This window comes from Fistularia commersonii, chromosome 35 (assembly GCF_037954325.1).
Source record: "Fistularia commersonii isolate RoL2024-O1a breed Wild chromosome 35, RoL_Fcom_v1.0, whole genome shotgun sequence".
Lineage (NCBI taxonomy): Eukaryota > Metazoa > Chordata > Actinopteri > Syngnathiformes > Fistulariidae > Fistularia > Fistularia commersonii.
The window spans coordinates 5,264,094-5,284,277 of NC_141318.1; the positions used below are offsets into that span (position 1 = coordinate 5,264,094).

The 20,184-nt window shown below is 45.8% G+C and overlaps 1 protein-coding gene and 1 non-coding gene across 11 annotated transcripts in view; both read left to right on the plus strand.

Moving 5' to 3' along the window:
• htt (huntingtin) overlaps positions 1 to 20,184 on the plus strand; it is a 32,339-nt gene that overhangs the window by 10,353 nt on the left and 1,802 nt on the right. For 5 of the 10 annotated variants that reach the window (XR_015104425.1, XM_086142397.1, XM_086142403.1 and 2 more), the window contains 48 exons: positions 12 to 75; positions 166 to 266; positions 1,318 to 1,464; positions 1,618 to 1,738; positions 1,863 to 2,008; positions 2,114 to 2,295; positions 2,404 to 2,627; positions 2,743 to 2,869; positions 2,949 to 3,073; positions 3,174 to 3,284; positions 3,410 to 3,487; positions 3,952 to 4,175; positions 4,275 to 4,353; positions 4,462 to 4,623; positions 4,699 to 4,754; positions 4,864 to 5,012; positions 5,106 to 5,242; positions 5,364 to 5,480; positions 5,583 to 5,705; positions 5,813 to 6,072; positions 6,380 to 6,522; positions 6,646 to 6,874; positions 6,955 to 7,096; positions 7,222 to 7,401; positions 7,528 to 7,704; positions 7,840 to 7,916; positions 8,149 to 8,284; positions 8,417 to 8,539; positions 8,644 to 8,851; positions 8,967 to 9,112; positions 9,292 to 9,469; positions 10,373 to 10,471; positions 10,587 to 10,771; positions 10,866 to 10,992; positions 11,074 to 11,177; positions 11,259 to 11,413; positions 11,501 to 11,640; positions 11,757 to 11,842; positions 11,931 to 12,061; positions 12,494 to 12,626; positions 12,857 to 13,012; positions 13,790 to 13,980; positions 14,170 to 14,284; positions 14,460 to 14,673; positions 16,055 to 16,274; positions 16,426 to 16,588; positions 18,075 to 18,235; positions 19,178 to 19,396. Coding sequence is in view for 9 of the 10 variants with exons in the window: in XM_086142397.1 (XP_085998523.1) it covers positions 12 to 75; positions 166 to 266; positions 1,318 to 1,464; positions 1,618 to 1,738; positions 1,863 to 2,008; positions 2,114 to 2,295; positions 2,404 to 2,627; positions 2,743 to 2,869; positions 2,949 to 3,073; positions 3,174 to 3,284; positions 3,410 to 3,487; positions 3,952 to 4,175; positions 4,275 to 4,353; positions 4,462 to 4,623; positions 4,699 to 4,754; positions 4,864 to 5,012; positions 5,106 to 5,242; positions 5,364 to 5,480; positions 5,583 to 5,705; positions 5,813 to 6,072; positions 6,380 to 6,522; positions 6,646 to 6,874; positions 6,955 to 7,096; positions 7,222 to 7,401; positions 7,528 to 7,704; positions 7,840 to 7,916; positions 8,149 to 8,284; positions 8,417 to 8,539; positions 8,644 to 8,851; positions 8,967 to 9,112; positions 9,292 to 9,469; positions 10,373 to 10,471; positions 10,587 to 10,771; positions 10,866 to 10,992; positions 11,074 to 11,177; positions 11,259 to 11,413; positions 11,501 to 11,640; positions 11,757 to 11,842; positions 11,931 to 12,061; positions 12,494 to 12,626; positions 12,857 to 13,012; positions 13,790 to 13,980; positions 14,170 to 14,284; positions 14,460 to 14,673; positions 16,055 to 16,274; positions 16,426 to 16,588; positions 18,075 to 18,235; positions 19,178 to 19,391 (7,066 nt within the window). In the remaining variant the exon portion in view is untranslated. The remainder of the gene's footprint in view (positions 1 to 11; positions 76 to 165; positions 267 to 1,317; positions 1,465 to 1,617; positions 1,739 to 1,862; positions 2,009 to 2,113; positions 2,296 to 2,403; positions 2,628 to 2,742; positions 2,870 to 2,948; positions 3,074 to 3,173; positions 3,285 to 3,409; positions 3,488 to 3,951; positions 4,176 to 4,274; positions 4,354 to 4,461; positions 4,624 to 4,698; positions 4,755 to 4,863; positions 5,013 to 5,105; positions 5,243 to 5,363; positions 5,481 to 5,582; positions 5,706 to 5,812; positions 6,073 to 6,379; positions 6,523 to 6,645; positions 6,875 to 6,954; positions 7,097 to 7,221; positions 7,402 to 7,527; positions 7,705 to 7,839; positions 7,917 to 8,148; positions 8,285 to 8,416; positions 8,540 to 8,643; positions 8,852 to 8,966; positions 9,113 to 9,291; positions 9,470 to 10,372; positions 10,472 to 10,586; positions 10,772 to 10,865; positions 10,993 to 11,073; positions 11,178 to 11,258; positions 11,414 to 11,500; positions 11,641 to 11,756; positions 11,843 to 11,930; positions 12,062 to 12,493; positions 12,627 to 12,856; positions 13,013 to 13,789; positions 13,981 to 14,169; positions 14,285 to 14,459; positions 14,674 to 16,054; positions 16,275 to 16,425; positions 16,589 to 18,074; positions 18,236 to 19,177; positions 19,397 to 20,184) is intronic. The other 5 variants (XM_086142398.1, XM_086142406.1, XM_086142402.1 and 2 more) reach the window with 3 other exon arrangements.
• Positions 3,534 to 3,663, plus strand: LOC147213989 (small Cajal body-specific RNA 14). Its single transcript, XR_015104498.1, has one exon.

A 20,184-nucleotide genomic window follows, 5' to 3' on the forward strand; every position in this document is an offset into this window, starting at 1 on the left:
TGGTTTCCCAGGTTAGTTAATTTCTTGGAGAGAAGGTCTGAGTCTTTGCACAAAGGAGATCATCACTATACGGGGGTAATCCATCATTTTCGAACTTCCCTCTTTCGTTTTGTTATCCTGTTGCCCCGTGGCTGGTTACTAATGTATCCATTTCTCTTTGTCCAGCGTCTGCGCTTGCAGGAAAGGGTTCTCAATGATGTAGTCATTTGCCTTTTGGGAGACGATGACCCCAGAGTTCGCCATGTGGCGGCCTCTGCTGTCAGCAGGTACACTCTTATTTCACATAATGTATAAAAGTGTTTTCTGGGCCTGAACAAGTACCACTTGCCAGCTTATTCTACTTTCAAAACTCTTAACTACATGGGAGATCATTATCCTGCTTCTTCTTGAAAGAGGGAATCCCAGGGTCTGTTTCAAAGTCTTGAAATTGTTTTGATCCAACAACTAATCACTTTAGATATGAGCAAATATATTGGATCCCCAAAACTCAAATGTTGTGTTTTCAGGCTATAATATCAAGGGAACTTGGAAACCTATTGACCAAAGTCTTAAACACGGTCAGCTCCACCATCCACTCCTCTTTCTGGTCGCTCCATACTGACCGGGCCGTCCTTTGTCGTTCTTGTTCAACCATACTGCAAACCGTCTATGCAGCCAATACTGCTCTGGTAATTGTTTACCGACCAGGTTTCCTTTTGCTGGTTTTGTCATCTATTAGTTTTTGACTGTCAAAAACTCCGTTTATGATAATATCAAACATCTTTGATCTTGTCGTAAGATAAGGAAAAGACTGACCGGTGACGGTGCGAAAGACTTAAGACTACCACCTCAAACTTTATAACCTAAATGACCCGGACCATACCGTGACTGCTCTACGAATCTCAAGATTTCCTTATGAATGCCAGTTTTTAGTCGTGACTGTAAAATTGTAAGGTGTAAGTCCATTATTTGTCATGAGATGTGATCCAAAGCTACTGTTTAGAGTTCAAGAATAGTCTTCAGTTTACAGCAGTGGCTTGGGATCTGAATTGTGTTGATTTTAAAAGGGAAATGTTCATCTGTTTTTTTTTTTTCCCCAGTTGATGACACTGCAATATTTGTTTCTTTAGAAAAGTTGTTGAATCTTTGTTAATCATTACTGCAGTGAAAGATTTTTTTTTTCCAAACATTGGAAAGAAAAATGTTTCCATCAACTTTGTCGTGCTCTTCGATGAGCTCCGCTTTTATTCCCTGCAGGCATTTCGTCATCATTTTGACTTGTGAATTGAGCAGGTGTGTATGTGTTTGTGTGTGTGTGTCTGTCCCTTCTCTCAACAGGTTTGTTTCCAGGTTGTTTTATGACTGTGACCAGGGACAGGCTGACCCGGTGGTGGCCATCGCCCGCGATCAGAGCTCTGTCTACCTGCAGCTTTTGATGCACGAGACGCAACCGCTCTCTCAGTTCACAGTCAGCACAATCACGAGGTACCATCACATTTTCTTTTTAAATCCTTCTGCAGATGTTTTTCCCAACATGATCACCATGAACACCAGAAGTATACTTGACAAAAGATGCACGACACATTGAAATTTCAGCATGGTCAGTATGTCTTAAGTGAATTGCTGTCCTCTTGTCAGGACCTATCGAGGCTTCAGCCTGTGCAACATGGTGTCTGATGTCACCCTGGAGAACAACTTGTCCAGAGTCGTCACCGCTGTCTCCCATGCTTTCACCTCCTCCACCTCCCGAGCCCTGACTGTAAGATGTGCACTATTATACTATAGCAGTCAATATGAATTAATGCCTGAAAATGTTAAGATTCAGCATCTCAGTCGTTTTGTTTTACTCATAGCTAAATGACCTATCCTTTTTTCTTTTTAAGTTTGGCTGCTGTGAGGCTTTGTGCCTCCTGGCTTCAAATTTCCCAGTGTGCACATGGAGCACGGGCTGGCACTGCGGCTATACAAGCTCCAGTGGTACATTTGCATCTCGCTCTAGTCTCAACCGCAGCAGAGGAAGGACGCTAAGGTTTGTATGATCATATCCGCATCACAAATGTGTGAGGAACTATGTATTAGAAACGACTCTTTGACACCAGGTTTCTGTTTTTTGCTCTTGTTTACATCATATCAGCGTCTCACAGTCGAGCAATGCACCAGCCTCATCAGCCGCCACCTCTACGTCGGAAACGGAGCGAAGAACTCTGACCGTGGGAGTGACCAACATGGTTCTGTCTCTGCTGTCCTCTGCCTGGTTCCCTCTGGACCTCTCTGCACACCAGGATGCCTTGCTACTTGCCGGAAACCTGCTTGCCGGTGTGTAGCATGCACTTGCAAGTCGCGCCTGTGATTATTGGTTTGGAATATTGTGTGCTCCCTGAAAGGAGAGAGGCAGAAATAAGTCTGTCATTGTCTCAATCTTAGCGGTGTCCCCTAAATGCATGCGGAACCCCTGGGCCGGAGAGGAAGAAGCCGGCAGCGGCAGCGGCAACCCCAGTGGAAACTCCGGTAAGCTGGAAGAGCCTTGGGCGGCTCTATCAGAGCGCTCCCTGGTAGCCATGGTCGACCAGCTATTCTCCCACCTGCTGAAGGTCCTCAACATATGCGCCCATGTGCTGGATGATAATCCTCCAGGGCCGGCAGTAAAGGTAAATCAGACAGGGGGTGGGTGAATGTCCTATATTTTTGTTTTTTGCTTGCATCAAAACTTAATCAGGAAAAAAATGCAACTGCTATTGACGGGATCACTGCTTCCTCCTTCAGGCTACCCTCCCTTCCCTGACAAACACCCCCTCCCTCAGTCCCATCCGCAGAAAAGGCAAAGAGAAAGAGACCGTCGAGGCTAGCGTCGCTCCAATGAGCCCCAAAAAGGCCATTGAGGTCAACACAGGTACAAGAAGCTCAAACACAGGGGCACACACCGACCTCTTATTTCCTGAATATTCATGGTTTTCTCTATTTGCGAGCAGGTAGACAAGCTGACAGCGCAAGTTCTTCGGCTGTAAACAAGTCCACCACCCTGGGCAGTTTCTACCACCTCCCCCCTTACCTCAAGCTCCACGACGTCCTCAAAGCAACCCACACCAACTACAAGGTTGGAATAGACCATCTTGCGATACAATGCCTCTGCCGGCTCGAGCGTCATGCGCGGTGCTTTAACGTCAACCATTTTTTTTTGGTTTGCTGTGCTTCAGGTGACCCTGGATCTCCACAGCAGCCAGGAGAAGTTCGGGGGTTTCCTCCGATCAGCCTTGGATGTTTTGTCTCAGCTGCTGGAGTTGGCCACACTGCATGACATCAGCAAGGTAAAGATCAATTTAATCTGTGACATTTGGAGTAATTAATAGCAGGAAGGGGGGGGTGCAATCTGATTTCTCTTGCAATGAGGGGAAATAAAAAATTTTTGCTTTTTTTTTCTTTTCCCCTGAAGTGTGTGGAGGAAATTTTGGGTTACCTCAAGTCCTGCTTCTCCAGAGAACCGACCATGGCAACTGTGTGTGTACAGCAGGTCCGTACCCTACGTGTGTCTGTGCCAGTGTTTTATTTTTTTTGGTGTGGCGGTCTTTGTGGTTCTAGCACTGAGCGGTGTGCTGCAACCGGCACAACGCCACACAGAGTGAGCTTGGTTCCTGCCGACAGGGCCTGTAAAGGCATTGGGTTCCCTGTGCGATGGTTCCAAACATTCCAAGAGATCAGAAATAATGTACGCTTCAAAAGTGTAAAAAAAGAATTGGCAAAATGGTGCTTAATTCAGGTTCTGGAAATAAGGATCTGTCATTCTAATGAGAGCTAGATAATCAAAATTATTGTTACAGTTCATTTTAATGCCTACACAGGCCTGGAGAATCACATTTGATGGGTAGTTAAGGGTATAACATCCTGGACTTTATTCCAAATAAAAGTTAAGAAACCAATTTCAAATTGACAATGTGCTGATTTCAAAGTATGCAAATTCTTCTTGTCCTGCTCCAGCTGTTGAAGACTCTCTTTGGCACAAACCTCGCATCCCAGTATGAAGGAGTCCTGAGCGGGCCCAGCCGCTCCCAGGGCAAGGCGCTCCGTCTTGGGTCATCCAGCCTGCGACCAGGCTTGTACCACTACTGCTTCATGGCACCCTACACGCACTTCACGCAAGCTTTGGCTGACGCCAGCCTCCGTAACATGGTGCAGGCAGAGCAGGAGCAAGATACCTCTGGGTGTGTGTTTAACCACACGGACTCTTGCAAGAATGTTGGGCATATTTTCAAATGAGCAAATCACACTGTGGCTTTCCTCCCCCCCCCCCCCCCCTCCAGATGGTTTGATGTGATGCAAAAAGCTTCTACCCAGCTGAGATCGAACATTGCAAATGCGACGCGCCACCGAGGAGACAAGGTGGACCTGCATGATTCTTGGCATCCTTGCCCAATGTTGACATGACTTTCTCATTCATATGAACAAGTTGCTCTGCCGCTGCAAGCTGATTTATTTCATTTAACCTAGAATGCCATCCACAATCACATTCGCCTGTTTGAGCCCCTGGTGATAAAAGCTCTGAAGCAGTACACCACCAGCACCTCCGTGGCCCTGCAGAGACAAGTGTTGGACCTCCTGGCTCAGCTTGTGCAGCTCCGGGTCAACTACTGCCTACTAGACTCTGATCAGGTTTGACAAACACACACCCGAGCTCCGCGCCAACCTCAGGGACTCTCCTCCCTTAACGTATTTTCTATTTCTCAGGTGTTTATAGGATTTGTCCTGAAGCAGTTTGAGTATATTGAAGTAGGACAGTTCAGGTAAAATTGCAGTTTTGTTTGTTGTTTTCCCCAAACCGTGTTAGTCAATATCCTCCCTAGATTGAATCGATTGCCATTAGAAAGTGGACGTACGATATCCTCTTTTCAGGGATTCAGAGGCCATCATTCCCAACATATTTTTCTTCCTTGTGCTGCTGTCGTACGAGCGGTACCACTCCAAACAGATAATCAGCATACCCAAAATTATCCAGCTGTGCGATGGCATCATGGCCAGTGGCAGGAAAGCTGTCACACATGGTGAGAGGAACAATAGCAATGCACAATGACGTTATGTATGTATAAACTGAAACGAACAGGCTATATTAACCAATAAAATTGGGTCTCCCCCAGCTATTCCAGCCTTGCAGCCAATCGTTCACGACCTATTCGTGTTGAGAGGCTCCAACAAAGCTGATGCGGGCAAAGAGCTGGACACGCAGAAAGAAGTGGTGGTGTCCATGCTGCTCAGGCTTGTCCAGTACCATCAGGTAAAATGTTTGTAAGGGGAGGAAGAGTGATGTGAAACTCAGGGCTTTTCTCCACTTGACTCTCTGGCATTTGTGTGTGTGTGTGTGTGTGTGTGTGTGTGTGTGTCTGCGCCTGGCGTAGGTTTTGGAGATGTTCATCCTCGTACTGCAGCAGTGCCACAAAGAGAACGAGGACAAGTGGAAGAGGTTGTCCAGACAGATTGCTGATGTCATTCTTCCCATGATAGCCAAGCAGCAGGTAAGCGATGAATGCCGGTGTCAAATATTTACAGTAGAGAAAGGAAACGCTGAATGTTAGCGTAACGGTTTTTGAAACTATGAATCATGTGTGCCGCCTCAGATGCATTTGGACTCTCCCGAGGCTTTGGGAGTATTGAATACTCTCTTTGAGAGTGTTGCGCCGTCCTCGCTCAGGCCCGTAGACATGCTCCTCAAAAGTATGTTCACCACCCCGGTCACCATGGTAAGACCAAATCTGGTTCTGTACACAAATTTGATTGGATGGGTTTTTCGGACTTGCACTGTTTTCACAAAAGCCTTGGATTGTAAACAAGCGTCTGTTCCTCCCAGACATCAGTGGCAACAGTCCAGTTGTGGGTGTCTGGTATCCTGGCAGTGCTCAGGGTCCTCGTGTCCCAGTCCACAGAGGACATTGTCTTATCCCGGGTCCACGAGCTCTCCCTCTCCCCGCATCTCCTTTCCTGCAACACAGTCCGTCGTCTACATCAGCACAGCATTTCCCCCAGCGATCCGCCCACTGCCGATGCACTCAGTTGCCAAGAACCGACCGGCGAAGCACAAAAAGCCTTGCCCGAGGAAACCTTTGCTCGGTTAGTGGGTTCACCGCCAATGCATTCAGTCAGGAACATATCTGCAACAATAAACTCATGCAAAAGTTTATCCAAAAGCCAGAAAGATTTGTTCATTTACAACAAGGCAAGATTTGACAAAAATAAAGTTGCTCCTGGGTGGCGATGCTACCACCTCCTGAACAACTTTAGTAGTCTTGCCCACATCAGGCTTGGATCACAACTTTGTTAAATCTCACAAAATATGTATTTTTAATTTTTTTTTTTTAATTTCCCTGGAAATAGCTTTGTAGTTTTTCATTTTTGCCTTGTCACCCCCCCACTTTAGTTTCTTACTCCAGTTGATCGGTGTATTGCTGGATGACATTTCCTCGCGGCAGATTAAAGTGGACATCACCGAGCAGCAGCACACCTTCTACTGCCAGCAGCTGGGCACACTGCTCATGTGTCTAATACATGTGTTCAAAAGTGGTGAGCAAATTATTCTCGTGAACAACGATTGTTTTGAATGCAAGTAGCGGATATTGAATATTCTCATTTGTTCAATTTTGTGTTCAAGACAGTGTTTTTTTTTTTTTTTTTCTTTTATCCCAGGAATGTTTCGAAGGATCACGGCCGCAGCCAGTCGCATACTAAAGGGCGAGACCGGCAGCGGTCCGACAGACTCGGAGACCAGCCTCTTCTACCCGTTAGAAGGTCTGAACAGCATGGTGCAGTGCCTGATCACCACCCATCCCTCCCTGGTGCTGCTTTGGTGCCAGGTCCTTCTCATCATCAACTATACAAACTACTCCTGGTGGGCTGAGGTGCACCAGACACCACGGTAAGCACATTAAGGTTGCGATTTATTTGACATGGTCTTTTTTTTTTTTTTTAACCGGTGATCCCTTTTCAACTCTTAAGGAGGCACAGCCTGTCATGCACAAAGCTGCTTAGCCCTCACTCCTCGGAGGAAGGCGAGGAGGACAAGCCCGAGTGCCAGTTAGCTATGGTGAACAGAGAGATCGTACGCCGTGGAGCCCTCATCCTGTTCTGCGACTATGTGGTGAGGATGTTTAACCATATTAAATGTCAACATGGTGTCCTCTGTCCTAACAAACTGCCTCATCACTCCCATCTTTTTTTTGAGCGTTCGTGGGTATATTTAATCGTAATCTTCCCCCCTCGTAGTGCCAGAACCTACATGATTCAGAACATCTCACTTGGTTGATTGTCAACCACGTGCGTGAACTCATCAGCCTTTCCCATGAGCCTCCAGTGCAGGATTTCATCAGTGCTGTGCACCGAAACTCTGCTGCCAGCGGCCTCTTCATCCAGGCCATCCAGTCGCGATGTGACAACCTCACTACTGTGAGTGCTTTTTGTATTTATTTATTTTTTCCTCTTTTCCCCACTAGCACTGGAAAAATGATTCTATCAAGAACATGCTTATTTTTTTTTTTCTCTTCCTTTTGTGTATCCTCGCAACCTCTGCAGCCCACGATGTTGAAAAAGACTCTGCAGTGTCTGGAAGGCATCCATCTGAGCCAGTCCGGCTCCCTGTTGATGCTCTATGTAGACAAGCTGCTCAACACACCCTTCAGGGTTCTGGCCCGGATGGTGGACACTCTGGCTTGTCGCAGGGTGGAGATGCTGCTGGCTGAGACATTACAGGTACAACACGCATTTTCTTGTATTAAACTTTGGCAAGGTTCTGCTTAATTTGTCCGATGTAAATAGTTAGCGTATTACTGAGTGTATAGTTGTGTTCTGTGTCTCAGTTGTCCTCCATGATTTTCAAAACCCCAGAACAGTATAGCCCAACTGCCTGTGGAGGAACTGGACAGGATCCAGCAATACCTCCAGACAAGTGGCCTGGCTCAGAGGTAAAGCTTCCCTCTGCTGTTTGGTATTATCAAGGATAGCATTGAGCATTGAAACATTTTTTTTTTTTAAAAGGGTCAGTCAGTCTGGTGCACATTTTACTTTGATTGCACACTGCACTAGACTTGATTTTTTTTTTCCCTCTCTATTGGGTTGCTCTTACACTGTGCCCTTAAAAAAAAAAAGGAAAAAGAAAGTCAAATTTGTAATCTTTGTCCATATTTCTCATCACAGGCACCAGAGGTTTTACTCCCTGCTGGACAGGTTTCGAGCGACGGTCGCCGACACCAGCAGCCCCACCCCTCCTGTCACATCACACCCCTTGGACGGGGATCCACCCCCCGCCCCTGAACAGGTCATCGCAGATAAGGTGAGTATTCAAGCATTTTTTTCTTTTTTTTTGGGGGGGCGGCACAACTCACTATAACCGCTTTGAGTGCCTTCAAGAACATATTAGGTATGAGAGAAAGGACGAAGCTATTCTTTGGCTGTTTTGTTTTAGGAGTGGTATGTGGCTCTGGTCAAGTCCCAGTGCTGCCTTCGTGGGGACGTTTCTCTTTTGGAGACGACAGAACTCCTCACTAAACTACCTCCCTCAGATCTCTTCAGTATTATGAGCTGCAAGGTGACTTAAACAAACTTTTTTTTGGTGCTATCACATCATTTTTTTTTTTCCCCTCAAAGGTGAACATTAATTTTGTTTTGCTATGTTTATTTTTTGGGTGTCAGGCTTTCAACCTAAGTCTGCTTTGCCCATGCTTGAGCATGGGCGTGCAGAGGTTAGCGCGGGGTCAGGGCTCACTCCTGTTGGAAACAGCGTTGCAGGTGACCCTAGAGCAGCTTGCAGGGGTCACGCAGTCACTTCCTGCCCCGCACCATTCCTTCCTGCCTTCCTCTCAGCCACAGCCATACTGGGACCAGTTAGCAGATGTATATGGTAAGAGGGTGAAGGCTGTTTTGTCACATGAATTTTCCCTTGACTGTCTTAAGAGGGGGGCATTTGCAATAACAGCGTTTTTTTTTTTTGTTTTTTTTTCCCCTCTTCATTTTAGATGAGCCGAGTTTCTATCCCAGGGTTCTTTCACTTTGCAGAGCTCTCTCACAGTACCTGCTGAGCGTAAGCAAACTACCTTCCTCACTACAAATTCCCGCTGACAAAGAAGACCTCATCACTACCTTCACCTGCACTGCCACCGAGGTAAAACGGACAGACTTCCATCTAGTTCATTTCCTCATGTGAAGGCCACAAATGCACCATTGACCAGTATCAGTGTTCTTGTATTGATAATAAATGCTTAATTTAATCTTTTAAAAAAAAAATCCCTTGTTGCCGACACTGTTAATTTCACAGTTTATTCTGTGATCCATCTCGCGCAGGTGATAGTGTGGCGTCTGCTTCAGGATCACTTACCTTTGAGTGTGGACCTGCAGTGGGCCCTTTCCTGCCTTTGTTTGGCCCTGCAGCACCCCTGTGTCTGGAACAAACTCGCCGCCCCAGAGTACACTACACGTACCTGCTCTCTCATCTACTGCCTACGCCTCATTATGGTCTCAGGTAGAGAAGCCAGCATGACACTTATTAATTTCCTGTTTTGTTGGGGCAGACATGTTTTTTTTTTTCCTTTTGTAATTTGAAGATTATTGTAACCTTGAGGCCATGTCTAACCCACAAAAAAAAAATGTTTGGTACTCGAACATGCTCCACAACTGCCCATATGAGACAGTCACTCGATATATTGAGGTTTCATAGTCTTGAGGTTCTTTGGCAAAAAATAAAAGCCTCAAGAGTCCAAATGCATCTGAGGTGACACACATGATTCATGGTTGCAAAAATTGTTACGCTCATTCAGCGTTTCCTTTCTCTACTGTAAATATTTGACCCTGGCATTCATCTCTTACCTGCTGCTTGGGATAAAATATTTTGATTGGCTATTTACAAATATTTTGCAGCATTCAGTTTTGTGTGTGCCCCTCCCCCGGTAAAACAATGACTGCACAGGGACACAGATTGCATGTTTGCTTTGCTGCATGGGGATAACTTAAGTTCCTCATATTTATGAAATAAAAATGAGGACTCAAAGAAACCTTGAGTATTTCATTTGAACGTGATCTTCAACCACATAATTTTTGTTTCCTTCAAAATGTTTTTGTATGCAGGAAAAGGAATTTTTGTCTCTCTTTTTACAACTGCAACTCGCAATATTTTTTTTTCTTTATACAGAGAATAAAGGTAAAAAAAAAAAAAAAAAAAGATGCATGCGGTGTTCTCCATTTTAATTTGTCAAAAGCATTTTGTGGATCCTGGTGTAAACGGGTCCAAATGACTCTTTGAGTGTAGAAGTCTGCCGACCTGTGGTCTAATGCCACGGATTATTGCTGATACATTGCTGCTGCAGCTAAGCCTTGCTGTGTAAGTGCTGAGTCTTTTTTTTTTTTTTTTTTTTTCCTATTCTCCCAGTGGCCGTGAGTCCTGGAGACCAGCTTTTGCACCCGGAGAGGAGGACAAAGGTACAAAGAGGTTCTGAAGGTGACCAAGTGGACTCGGCATGTGTCAAATGTGAGCATTCGCGTCACGGCAGATGGCTTGCTTTGTCGTTGACTGTTTAGATATTTTGGGATCAGTCTCGGCCTCGAGAGTTTTGTAAATGAGAAACGCCGATCTTCTTTTGCAGATATGTGCGAGTGGCAAGCGTGCGTGATTATGGCAGAGCTGGTTGAAGGCATGCAGTCCGTCCTTTCCCTCGGTCACCATAGAAACAGTGCAATCCCTCCTTTTCTCACATCCACCCTGCGCAACATTGTGATCAGTCTTTCCCGTCTGCCTCTGGTCAACAGCTTCACCCGAGTTCCCCCACTGGTGTGTATGGATTTCTTTTCTGCTCCCTTGCACATGGATCTTGTCTGAAAAAGTTTTATTTATTTATTCATTTTTTTTTTTAAATTGCACTTAGGTTTGGAAACTGGGCTGGTCCCCTCAACCAGGAGGAGAGTTCGGCACAACGTTGCCCGAGATCCCTGTGGACTTCCTGCAAGAAAAGGACGTCTTCAGAGAGTTCCTCTACCGCATCAACACTCTGGGTACAAGGCTTTTCACAACACCGGCGAAACACTTGTTTTGAGCATTTTGTCAATGTGAATCTTCCATCCGACTGCTCACAGGCTGGAGTAGTAGGACGCAGTTTGAGGAGACCTGGGCCACTTTGCTGGGGGTGCTGGTCACCCAACCAATCACGATGGACCAGGAGGAAGAGACCCAGCATGAGGTGAGCGTGCAAAACCACGTGAGGTTATCTCTCGTAGAAGCGTGCCCGTAATCGTTTCTCTTCATCCGGTTTCTTCTCCAGGAGGATTTGGAACGCACCCAGTTGAACGTGTTAGCGGTGCAGGCCATCACCAGCCTGGTACTGAGTGCAATGACCCTGCCCACTGCTGGCAACCCGGCGGTCAGCTGTCTGGAACAGCAACCCCGCAACAAGAGCCTCAAAGCCCTGGAGACTCGGTATTGATTCTGACCCGTGTCTTATTATCCCCTCCGTAGTGGAGCCGGCCAAGCGTTTAATGGCGGGTTACTTTTGTCTGCGGCCAGGTTTGGCAGGAAGCTCGCCGTGATCAGAGGAGAGGTAGAGCGAGAAATCCAGGCCCTCGTTTCAAAGCGAGACAACGTTCACACACACCACCCCTACCACGCCTGGGACCCTGTGCCCTCCCTGTCAGCAGCCTCAGCAGGTAACCGGCAACCTACATTCACACATTTGTTTTCCTGGAGTTTGGGTTAAAACAAAATAAAAAAAAAAAATAAAAAAACCCACACACTTCTTGTAATGTGTTTTTATGTGATTCAGCAGGCACGCTGATCAGCCATGAGAAACTGCTCCTCCAAATCAACACAGAAAGGGAGATGGGTAACATGGATTACAAACTGGGACAGGTAAGATTTATCCTCTGGGGGCCCTTTGGTGGTCCTCTTCAAAGGGGGGCGGCAAAAGAGTTTAATATTTAAGTGGATTATTCTCCAGGTTTCCATCCACTCAGTCTGGCTGGGAAACAATATAACTCCACTGCGGGAGGAAGAATGGGGTGAGGATGAGGAAGATGAAGTAGACACTCCGGCCCCCGTTTCCCCACCCGTGTCCCCTATTAATTCCAGGTTGGTCAGACAAATACGTGATTTCTTTCAAATGACACACTAGAAGAGACCTGAGCACTTTAAGGCCCACAGGCCACATCCGGCCCGCCAAACTATTTTCTTTGAACATTTTAATAAGTGTCATCAATCAATATTGAATTTAGAAACTCCTTTTTATTTAATTTTGTATGGATGGTTACATACAAAATAATGTTGGTACATTTATATGATCATTAATGATTTTAAAGTTGAAATAAAACGCCAAAAAATGAAAACATTTAAATTACAATTTTCAATTTGCTCAATTTACATGATACCCAGTTGGCCTGCACATAAAAATTAAATAAGAAATGTGACCCGCCAGCCCAAATAATTGCTCACCCCTGCGCTAGAAGAAACACACACACACACTCACACGTGATATGCTGACCTCCCCAATGCCTGCGCTCTCAGGAAGCACCGTGCAGGTGTGGACATACACTCTTGCTCCCAGTTCCTTCTCGAGCTCTACAGCCAATGGCTCATTCCCGGATCCCCGAATAACCGGAGGACACCGACCATTCTCGTCAGTGAAGTGGTCCGATCGGTGAGCTGCTGCGAATGTGCTCGGCATTTTTTTGTTACGCAAATATACTCACCATTTTCCATGTTTTTTTTTTTTAATTTTTTTTTAATTTATGTTAAGTGGAAAATGGTGAATTTATCCAAATATTTCTTTGGTGACATCTGTCTGAAGAATCCCTATCACCGCTTATGTTCACGTTTTGTTTTTTTCATCCACTTTAATATTTTGCCACTCCGTCTGGTTCTCTGCAGCTGCTGGCAGTGTCGGACCTGTTCACTGAGAGGAACCAGTTCGACATGATGTTCTCTACCTTGATGGAACTGCAGAAGCTCCACCCGCCGGAGGACGAGATCCTCAATCAGTACCTGGTGCCGGCAATTTGTAAGGCGGCTGCAGTCTTGGGCATGGTGAGCAGACCCGTCTAAGGATTCAGTCTTTTTAATACAATATTCAGAGACTTTTTATTTAATTTTTTTTTTAATTTTTATTTTTTTATAAAGTATAGTAGTAGTAGATTTATTCTGCGAGCGAGCTCAATTTGCTCCTATATCAAATTAAATTCCAATTGAAATGCAATAAACATGTTTAAAACTCCCAGTTTTGTGTTTTTTAATAAGAAAATGTACTTTATGGAAAAAATACAACAGAATGTAAAGATAAACTGGTTAAGTGTATTTACCATGAAGATTGGACAAAGATGCCAGTGGGAGGAGGTTTCATGCTCCGTCACTTACTCACTACACATTTAATGCTACAATGTATTGGTAACTTTAACTTGCACACTGTGCTACACTTTATTGCTAAACTTTAATTTAGTGATGGAGTGAATGCCAGTCGTCTTTTTTTTTTTTCTTGAACTATTCTCCAAATCTTCATGGACAAGTCTAATACACGAGTTGTTTCATCTACCCATTTGCACAAATAGTCCTGTGCGGAGTCTCCTATGAAAGAGGCCGTCAGCTCAGGATCTTGGTGTTTATCTCATTGCTTAACTAATCCAGGACAAGCCATCACAGAAAGGACGTTTATAAGTCAGTGGCACTAGAGATGACAAAGGCCTTCTTGTAATGATTCACAGAGGTAAATCTCAAGCCAGGAAAATGAACATTGGTAGGATTTCTTTAATGTGCCACCCCTGCAGAGCAATCACTAGCGTGGGCTAATTAACAGGCCTTGTGTTTCAGGACAAAGCAATAGCGGAGCCGGTCTGTCGCCTGTTGGAGACGACGCTGCGCAGCACCCACCTGCCCAGCCGCATGGGCGCCCTACACGGGGTGCTGTATGTCCTGGAGTGTGACCTGCTGGACGACACGGCAAAGCAGCTCATCCCAACCATCTCGGACTACCTGCTGTCCAACCTCAGGGCTATTGCTCAGTTAGTATCACATGTCATGTGTTAAGGGTGCTTGGACAAATGTGTAGTTCAAGTGATCGCCACTAGGTGCTGCACTCCACCTTTTTAAAACCGAATGCACCTTTTTTTTTTTTTTTTTTTTTTTAATTATTACACGAACCAGCGTTGCACTCGTCACATCTCGAACTTCTGCCCTGCTATATTCTGCAGCTGCGTGAACCTGCACAACCAGCAGCATGTGCTGGTGATGTGCGCGGTGGCCTTCTACATGATGGAGAACTACCCTCTGGACGTAGGCACGGAGTTTATGGCCGGGGTGATCCAGGTGAAAGTGTAAACTTGTAAAAACCAAACACACCCATCTAGCGCCCCCTCCCCCCCTGTTTTCAATTATTCACTAAAATAATTTAGCCTAATCTTACCTATTATTTCTATTTTCTTTACGCTCTGTATTACAATCATTCATCAGTCTCCCTCTGCTGGTTCCCTGTGTTCTCCAGCTGTGTGGCGTGATGGTGTCGGCGAGCGAGGACTCCACCCCCTCGGTCATCTACCACTGTGTGTTGCGCGGTCTGGAGCGCCTCCTGCTGTCCGAGCAGTTGTCCCGCGTGGACGGCGAGGCGCTGGTCAAGCTCAGTGTGGACAGAGTCAACATGCCATCCCCACACAGGGCCATGGCCGCCCTGGGCCTCATGCTAACCTGCATGTACACCGGTAAGCGGGAGGTCAACTCATTTTTCAATATCTCCCACATTATCCACTGATAAAACTGCATGCTGGCTAATTCACCAGCATGCACATTGTTAGGACTGGTGCGCCCATTATCACTGTGACAATCCACTGCTGGCTTACTGGCTTATTCCCCTGCATGAGACTTACAATGCAGCAGCCTGGTTTTGTCACCACTCATCCCCACTGAAGCTTGCAGACCAGGTTGAAGTTTCACCGAGCACGGCCGAGCTTTGTCCTGTTTCTTGTCCTTGCCCACCTCCCTAAAATTTCCGTTTGCATGTCGTAACTCCTTCACCCCACCCACCCACAATGCCATCCCTGTTCCCCTTGAGTAGAGAACTGTTGAGGACTCCAAGGGCTCTGTAGCGCAGATCTTCCCCTCACACATCAGAAATGACCACAAACACCCCGAAGAATCTGGATCCAAGCTGCCATTAAATTATATTAAAATTCCTCCGCGTGGTTTTAATTCCACCGGATGAATGTGGTGTCTTTTTAAGCTCCTAACAGATTGAGTCCCTTGGAAACAAAAGTGGTACGCTGAAAAGGATAAACCATGTGGCGTCCTGTCGTTGCTCTTCATCCAGAAAAGCTTTTAAGTTGACACCTGCATCGACCATAATTGGTTTCGATTGTGCACAAAGATTACTAATGTTGGCAACGGCAAAATGAGAGAATTATCAATATGCTTTTTTTTTTTTTTTTTTTGGAAACTGAAATGACAGAAGTACTGTGCGTTTGCTGCTTAGCTCCTCGTTTAGTCATTTTTAAAGTTGTGTCAATGGACAGACATTAACTCCCATTAGTTTGCTTCACATCCATAACCAGTCATGCTCGGCACACCTGCATGGTCCACAACAAAAAAAAAAACCTCCATCCCGATGACTTTCTACATAGCAGTTTTTCCAACCGACCTGTCGATGCTCTTAAAATGCCTGCTAGCTTCCCGCATGTGATTTCTGTATTTCTACGCACACCTTTTAATATACCCACCTCTAACCCCTACTTTGGCCTCAACTAACGTAGTAGTGTTTCCTCCTCGTGCTGATGGCTTAGAGCTAGCCAGCATTACCTCCCTGCCTCTCCCTTTAACCGGTAAACCCAGAGCTTGCAAATGCAAAATTGGCATTATGTAATTGGTATGCCTAACCGCAAAGCAGTGTGAAGCCGAATCACATCGGCATCTAAATTCATACTCAAAGCACCAGTCTGTTTTTAGGAATATAATACTAATTGGACTGACGGTAGCCGACACTAATGCTGTTTTTGAGATAATCTCTTAAGTTGTCATCTATCAGTTGAACCCCCCCCCCCCCTCCTCACAGATTTTTAACCGCTGCCACCCTCCCTCTCATCCTCTCAGCGGTGCTTGCGTCGGGTTCAGAAGTGACAGGGGTTAGAGGTCAGGTTGACTCTGGCTCTGCTGTTGCGGAGGCGCCGGGCGTCACGGCGAGTCATGTTGGTTTCTCCTCAGGCAAGGAGAAAGCCAGCCCCGCCAGTCGCCCCGCTCACTCTGACCCGCAGGCACCAGACAGCGAGTCAATCATTGTTGCCATGGAGAGGGTCTCCGTGCTCTTTGACAGGTACGTACCCCCCCAAAAGATAAAATGCTCCTTTATATCAGACCCCTATGGGGTTTTTAGTCACCTGATGATTCATTTGTTTGAAGGCCCCCACTTCGAAAAGCAATTTCCTCCTCCCCGATCTACTCCTTTTGTGCTTTCCTCTTCGAAGGATCCGGAAGGGTCTGCCCAGCGAAGCTCGGGTGGTGTCCCGGATCCTCCCCCAGTTTCTGGATGACTTCTTCCCACCACAGGACGTTATGAACAAGGTGATCGGGGAGTTCCTGTCCAATCAGCAGCCCTATCCGCAGTTCATGGCCACTGTCGTGTACAAGGTGAGACGCCCGGTCGAAAACTCGTCCTCCCGACTCGCCTGCGCGATCAAGCGAAAGCCGCGATCAATAGACCCGTTCCGTTATTTGGAAACCGTGTACTCCGGGCTCCCGCTGAAACCTTCTGCATCTAATTCTTCTTTAGAAAGCCAGCAATGTTCCAGAGTCATTTTAGAGTGGGTAGCTTTTTACAAGGAAGCGCATTCACAACTTCAAGCGGTTACCTGGCATCTCAAACGTCGACGGACCGGCTAACCCACCCAAGAGACTACTTTTTCAAAGCAGCGTCCTCGATGATATGTAATTAAGAAAAAAAAAAAAAAGCATTGTGCGCAGCTAAATGAAAAAACTCCTCTCGCGGTTGTTTGTAAGCTTGCGTCCTGCCAAACTCCAATCAGAATCTAAATCTGATGATGAAAGCTGGATTACTTTGTAAGTTATGGGAAGTGATTTAGGGCCCCTCTTAAGGTGGAGTGAGGTTAGCGGTTTGATGGCGAGCCGCTCCCCGTCTAATACTGGAATTATACTTCGTGGTGCCAACTTTACGCGCGCATTTGTGAGCAGGTTTCCATATTTCTTACGCCGCATGTAGTCTTGTTTTTTGTCCCCTTCCTAAACCCAGTCAAGTGAGAGGAGTTCAAAAGTGTAGCAGGAATCCAACCCCAGTTCCCGACTGGCTGTGCTAGCGTGCTTGCTCTCTGGCACGGTTAGTGGAGACGACAGAAAGAGGCATAAAGGATTTATAGAACTGCAACCAAAGATTTGCAGAGCTGGTCGATCCGTCTGTATATTTACCGTGCAACATTAAATTCTACAAAACCTGACAGGTGAAATAAGATAATGCAATTTATGTAAATATATCTATCATTGGCCAGACCGTTAAGGGCTTCCACTCTTACCATATTTTTCGGATTATACGTCGCTCCGGATTATAAGTCACACCAGCCAAAAATGCATAATAAAGAACGAAAAAAAACATAAGTTGCACCGGAGTATAAGTCGCATTTTTGGGGGGAATTGATTTTGATAAAATCCAACACCAAGAATAGACATTTCATCTTGAAAGGCAATTTAAAATAAAAATAGAATCGAGAACAATAAGAGAATAAGTATAGCCTATATGATGCATAAACAACGAACTGAGAACGTGCCTGGTAGGTTATGTTAACATAACATATTACAGTAAGAGTCCTTAAAATAACTATAGCATATAGCACATGCTACAACCAAACAATTCTGAATTTTGATTGGTTGGCGTGTGTGTGTGTGGGATGATCGCTGATATATTAAAGACACACACACACAACAGAGCAGGAGAGCTCAATAATTTCACACGTAAGTCGCTCCAGAGTATAAGTCGCACCCCCAGCCAAACTATGAAATAAACTGCGACTAATAGTCTGAAAAATACGGTAATTTGGGAAAGCCTTTTTTTTTTTTTGGATGCAGTTTTTACACGATCCCATTGTGTGTATGCATTCAACCTCAGGTTTTCCAGACGCTCCACGCCACGGGCCAGTCATCGATGGTTCGGGACTGGGTGCTGCTGTCCCTGTCAAACTTCACGCAGAGGACGCCGGTGGCCATGGCCATGTGGAGTCTCTCCTGCTTCTTCGTTTCTGCTTCTACCTCCCAGTGGATCTCGGCGCTGTATCCTCACACGGTGAACTTCACCAGCTTTGGAAAAAGACAACTGAGCTGATTTTATTTATTTATTCCCTTTTTCTTCCCCCCCCAAGGGGTCAAGGTTAGTTCGGCGATATCACGTATCAGGCAGTCTTCCATCAGACAGATTCTAAGGGCATGCTTTTAAGACAGGACATTCTTTGAATTTCCCTTGAAGCACAAAAGACAAAATTAAAATTCTTCGGAGTGCATATTCGTTTAGACAACAAAATATCAAAGCTGTTTTTTTTTTTTTTTTTTTTTTTTTTTTTCCCCCCACTAAAAAAAGACAAACTATGTCAGTGTCAGTCAGGGAGTTATTCCCAGAAGTGTGTGTGGTGTGTTTTGTGTAATCACTATCTCCTTCACATGAAATAATGTTGGCAGTCATTGTGGCGGTCTGGGACAGCAGTCCATAGACCTCAGTCGGGTTCAGCTCATCCAAAGGACAAGAAATTGACTCCGATGTCTCACAGATTTGATGAATAGGGGGGAGTCACTGAGGAACATCTTTTTTTCTTTCCCTTGTTTCCCCGTTCCAAGAAAATGTTTTGCAGCCCGTCAAACACAAGTGTAACCACAACTGTGCTTTCACTCCCTCTGCATAAAACAGGCTGGAACCTCACGGTGACACACAAATAGAATAAAACGCTGTGAGACACATGCAGGTTTTGACACCTGGAAGGTCACTAACCTTTCCAATATTCAGAAGCACTCCTGGACGGTGGTGGCTTTGACAAGCTGAAATAAAAAGAAATGGGGGGTGTTAGATTCCTAAGATACTAGACCCTAAAATGTGCAAGGATACATATTTGTCCACATCTAAAACAGGATACACTTGTGACATGATAACATTCGATCGGTTTTACTCTTCCGGTTCTTCGTCGGGTCCGGTTATTTCCCCCCTTAACGCCTGCTCCCCTCCAGACTTCCACACGTGATCAGCAGAATGGGGTCCAGCGAGGTGGTGGACGTCAACCTGTTCTGCCTGGTGGCGATGGACTTCTACCGGCACCAGATCGACGAGGAGCTGGACCGCAGGGCCTTCCAGTCGGTCTTTGAGACCGTGGCGTCGCTGGGGAGCCCCTATTTCCAGCTGCTGGGATGCCTGCAGTCCATCCACCAGGATACGACCCTTTGAGGGAGGTGGGCTCGCGTGGGGGCGCTGGAGGGGAGCGGTGCATGTGGAGACGGGTGGCGCTCTGGAAGGGGGGGGGGTTCTGTCTCGCGCTGAAACCGAGACGAAGAAAAGAATGTCATTAGAACCTACTGTAAGCCTCATCCCTTTTCCCCACGATGTGACACAAAGATGAACGACAAGAGGCGTGAATCAGTGTATTTCAAACACGACTGCCCCGAACGAGGAGGATCAAGCACCCGCACCTGCTGTATGTGAAGGACACCGGTGATTCTACCTGCAACCTGGACACAGATCGTACCTGCAGACCAATGACAGCACCTTGATCACCCCCTCCTAACCCGTTACCTTGATGACACCTGAAAAAGATGTTAATCGAACCCCAAATTAGATTTATTTCCCCTGTGAGGACATGCTTGAGTATTGTGACGTCCGTGAACTAAAAAAATAGAGAACACAATTATTGATAATTACAAGTTATTTCATCTATTTCTCAGTGCTTTTTTTTTTTTTTTTTTTTTTGTTTTCTCTTGTTAGAAACAGGCCACCATGCAGTAGATGTAGTCAGGAATGCCTGCTCAGTGTTAATATTTTCAAGATGTTTTCTATTCCTGTTACATGTTGGTCATTCTCTGCAGCAACCATGTAGATTTAAATGTCCGGAATATTTTTTTTTTTTTTTTTTTTTTTGCAGGAACGATCGCCAACAGCCATAATTACTGTTATAATAGTCGTGATTATTAAGCAGGAGGCGGCTTGTTTAAAAAAAAGAAAAGAAAAGAGCAAGCTGTTTGCT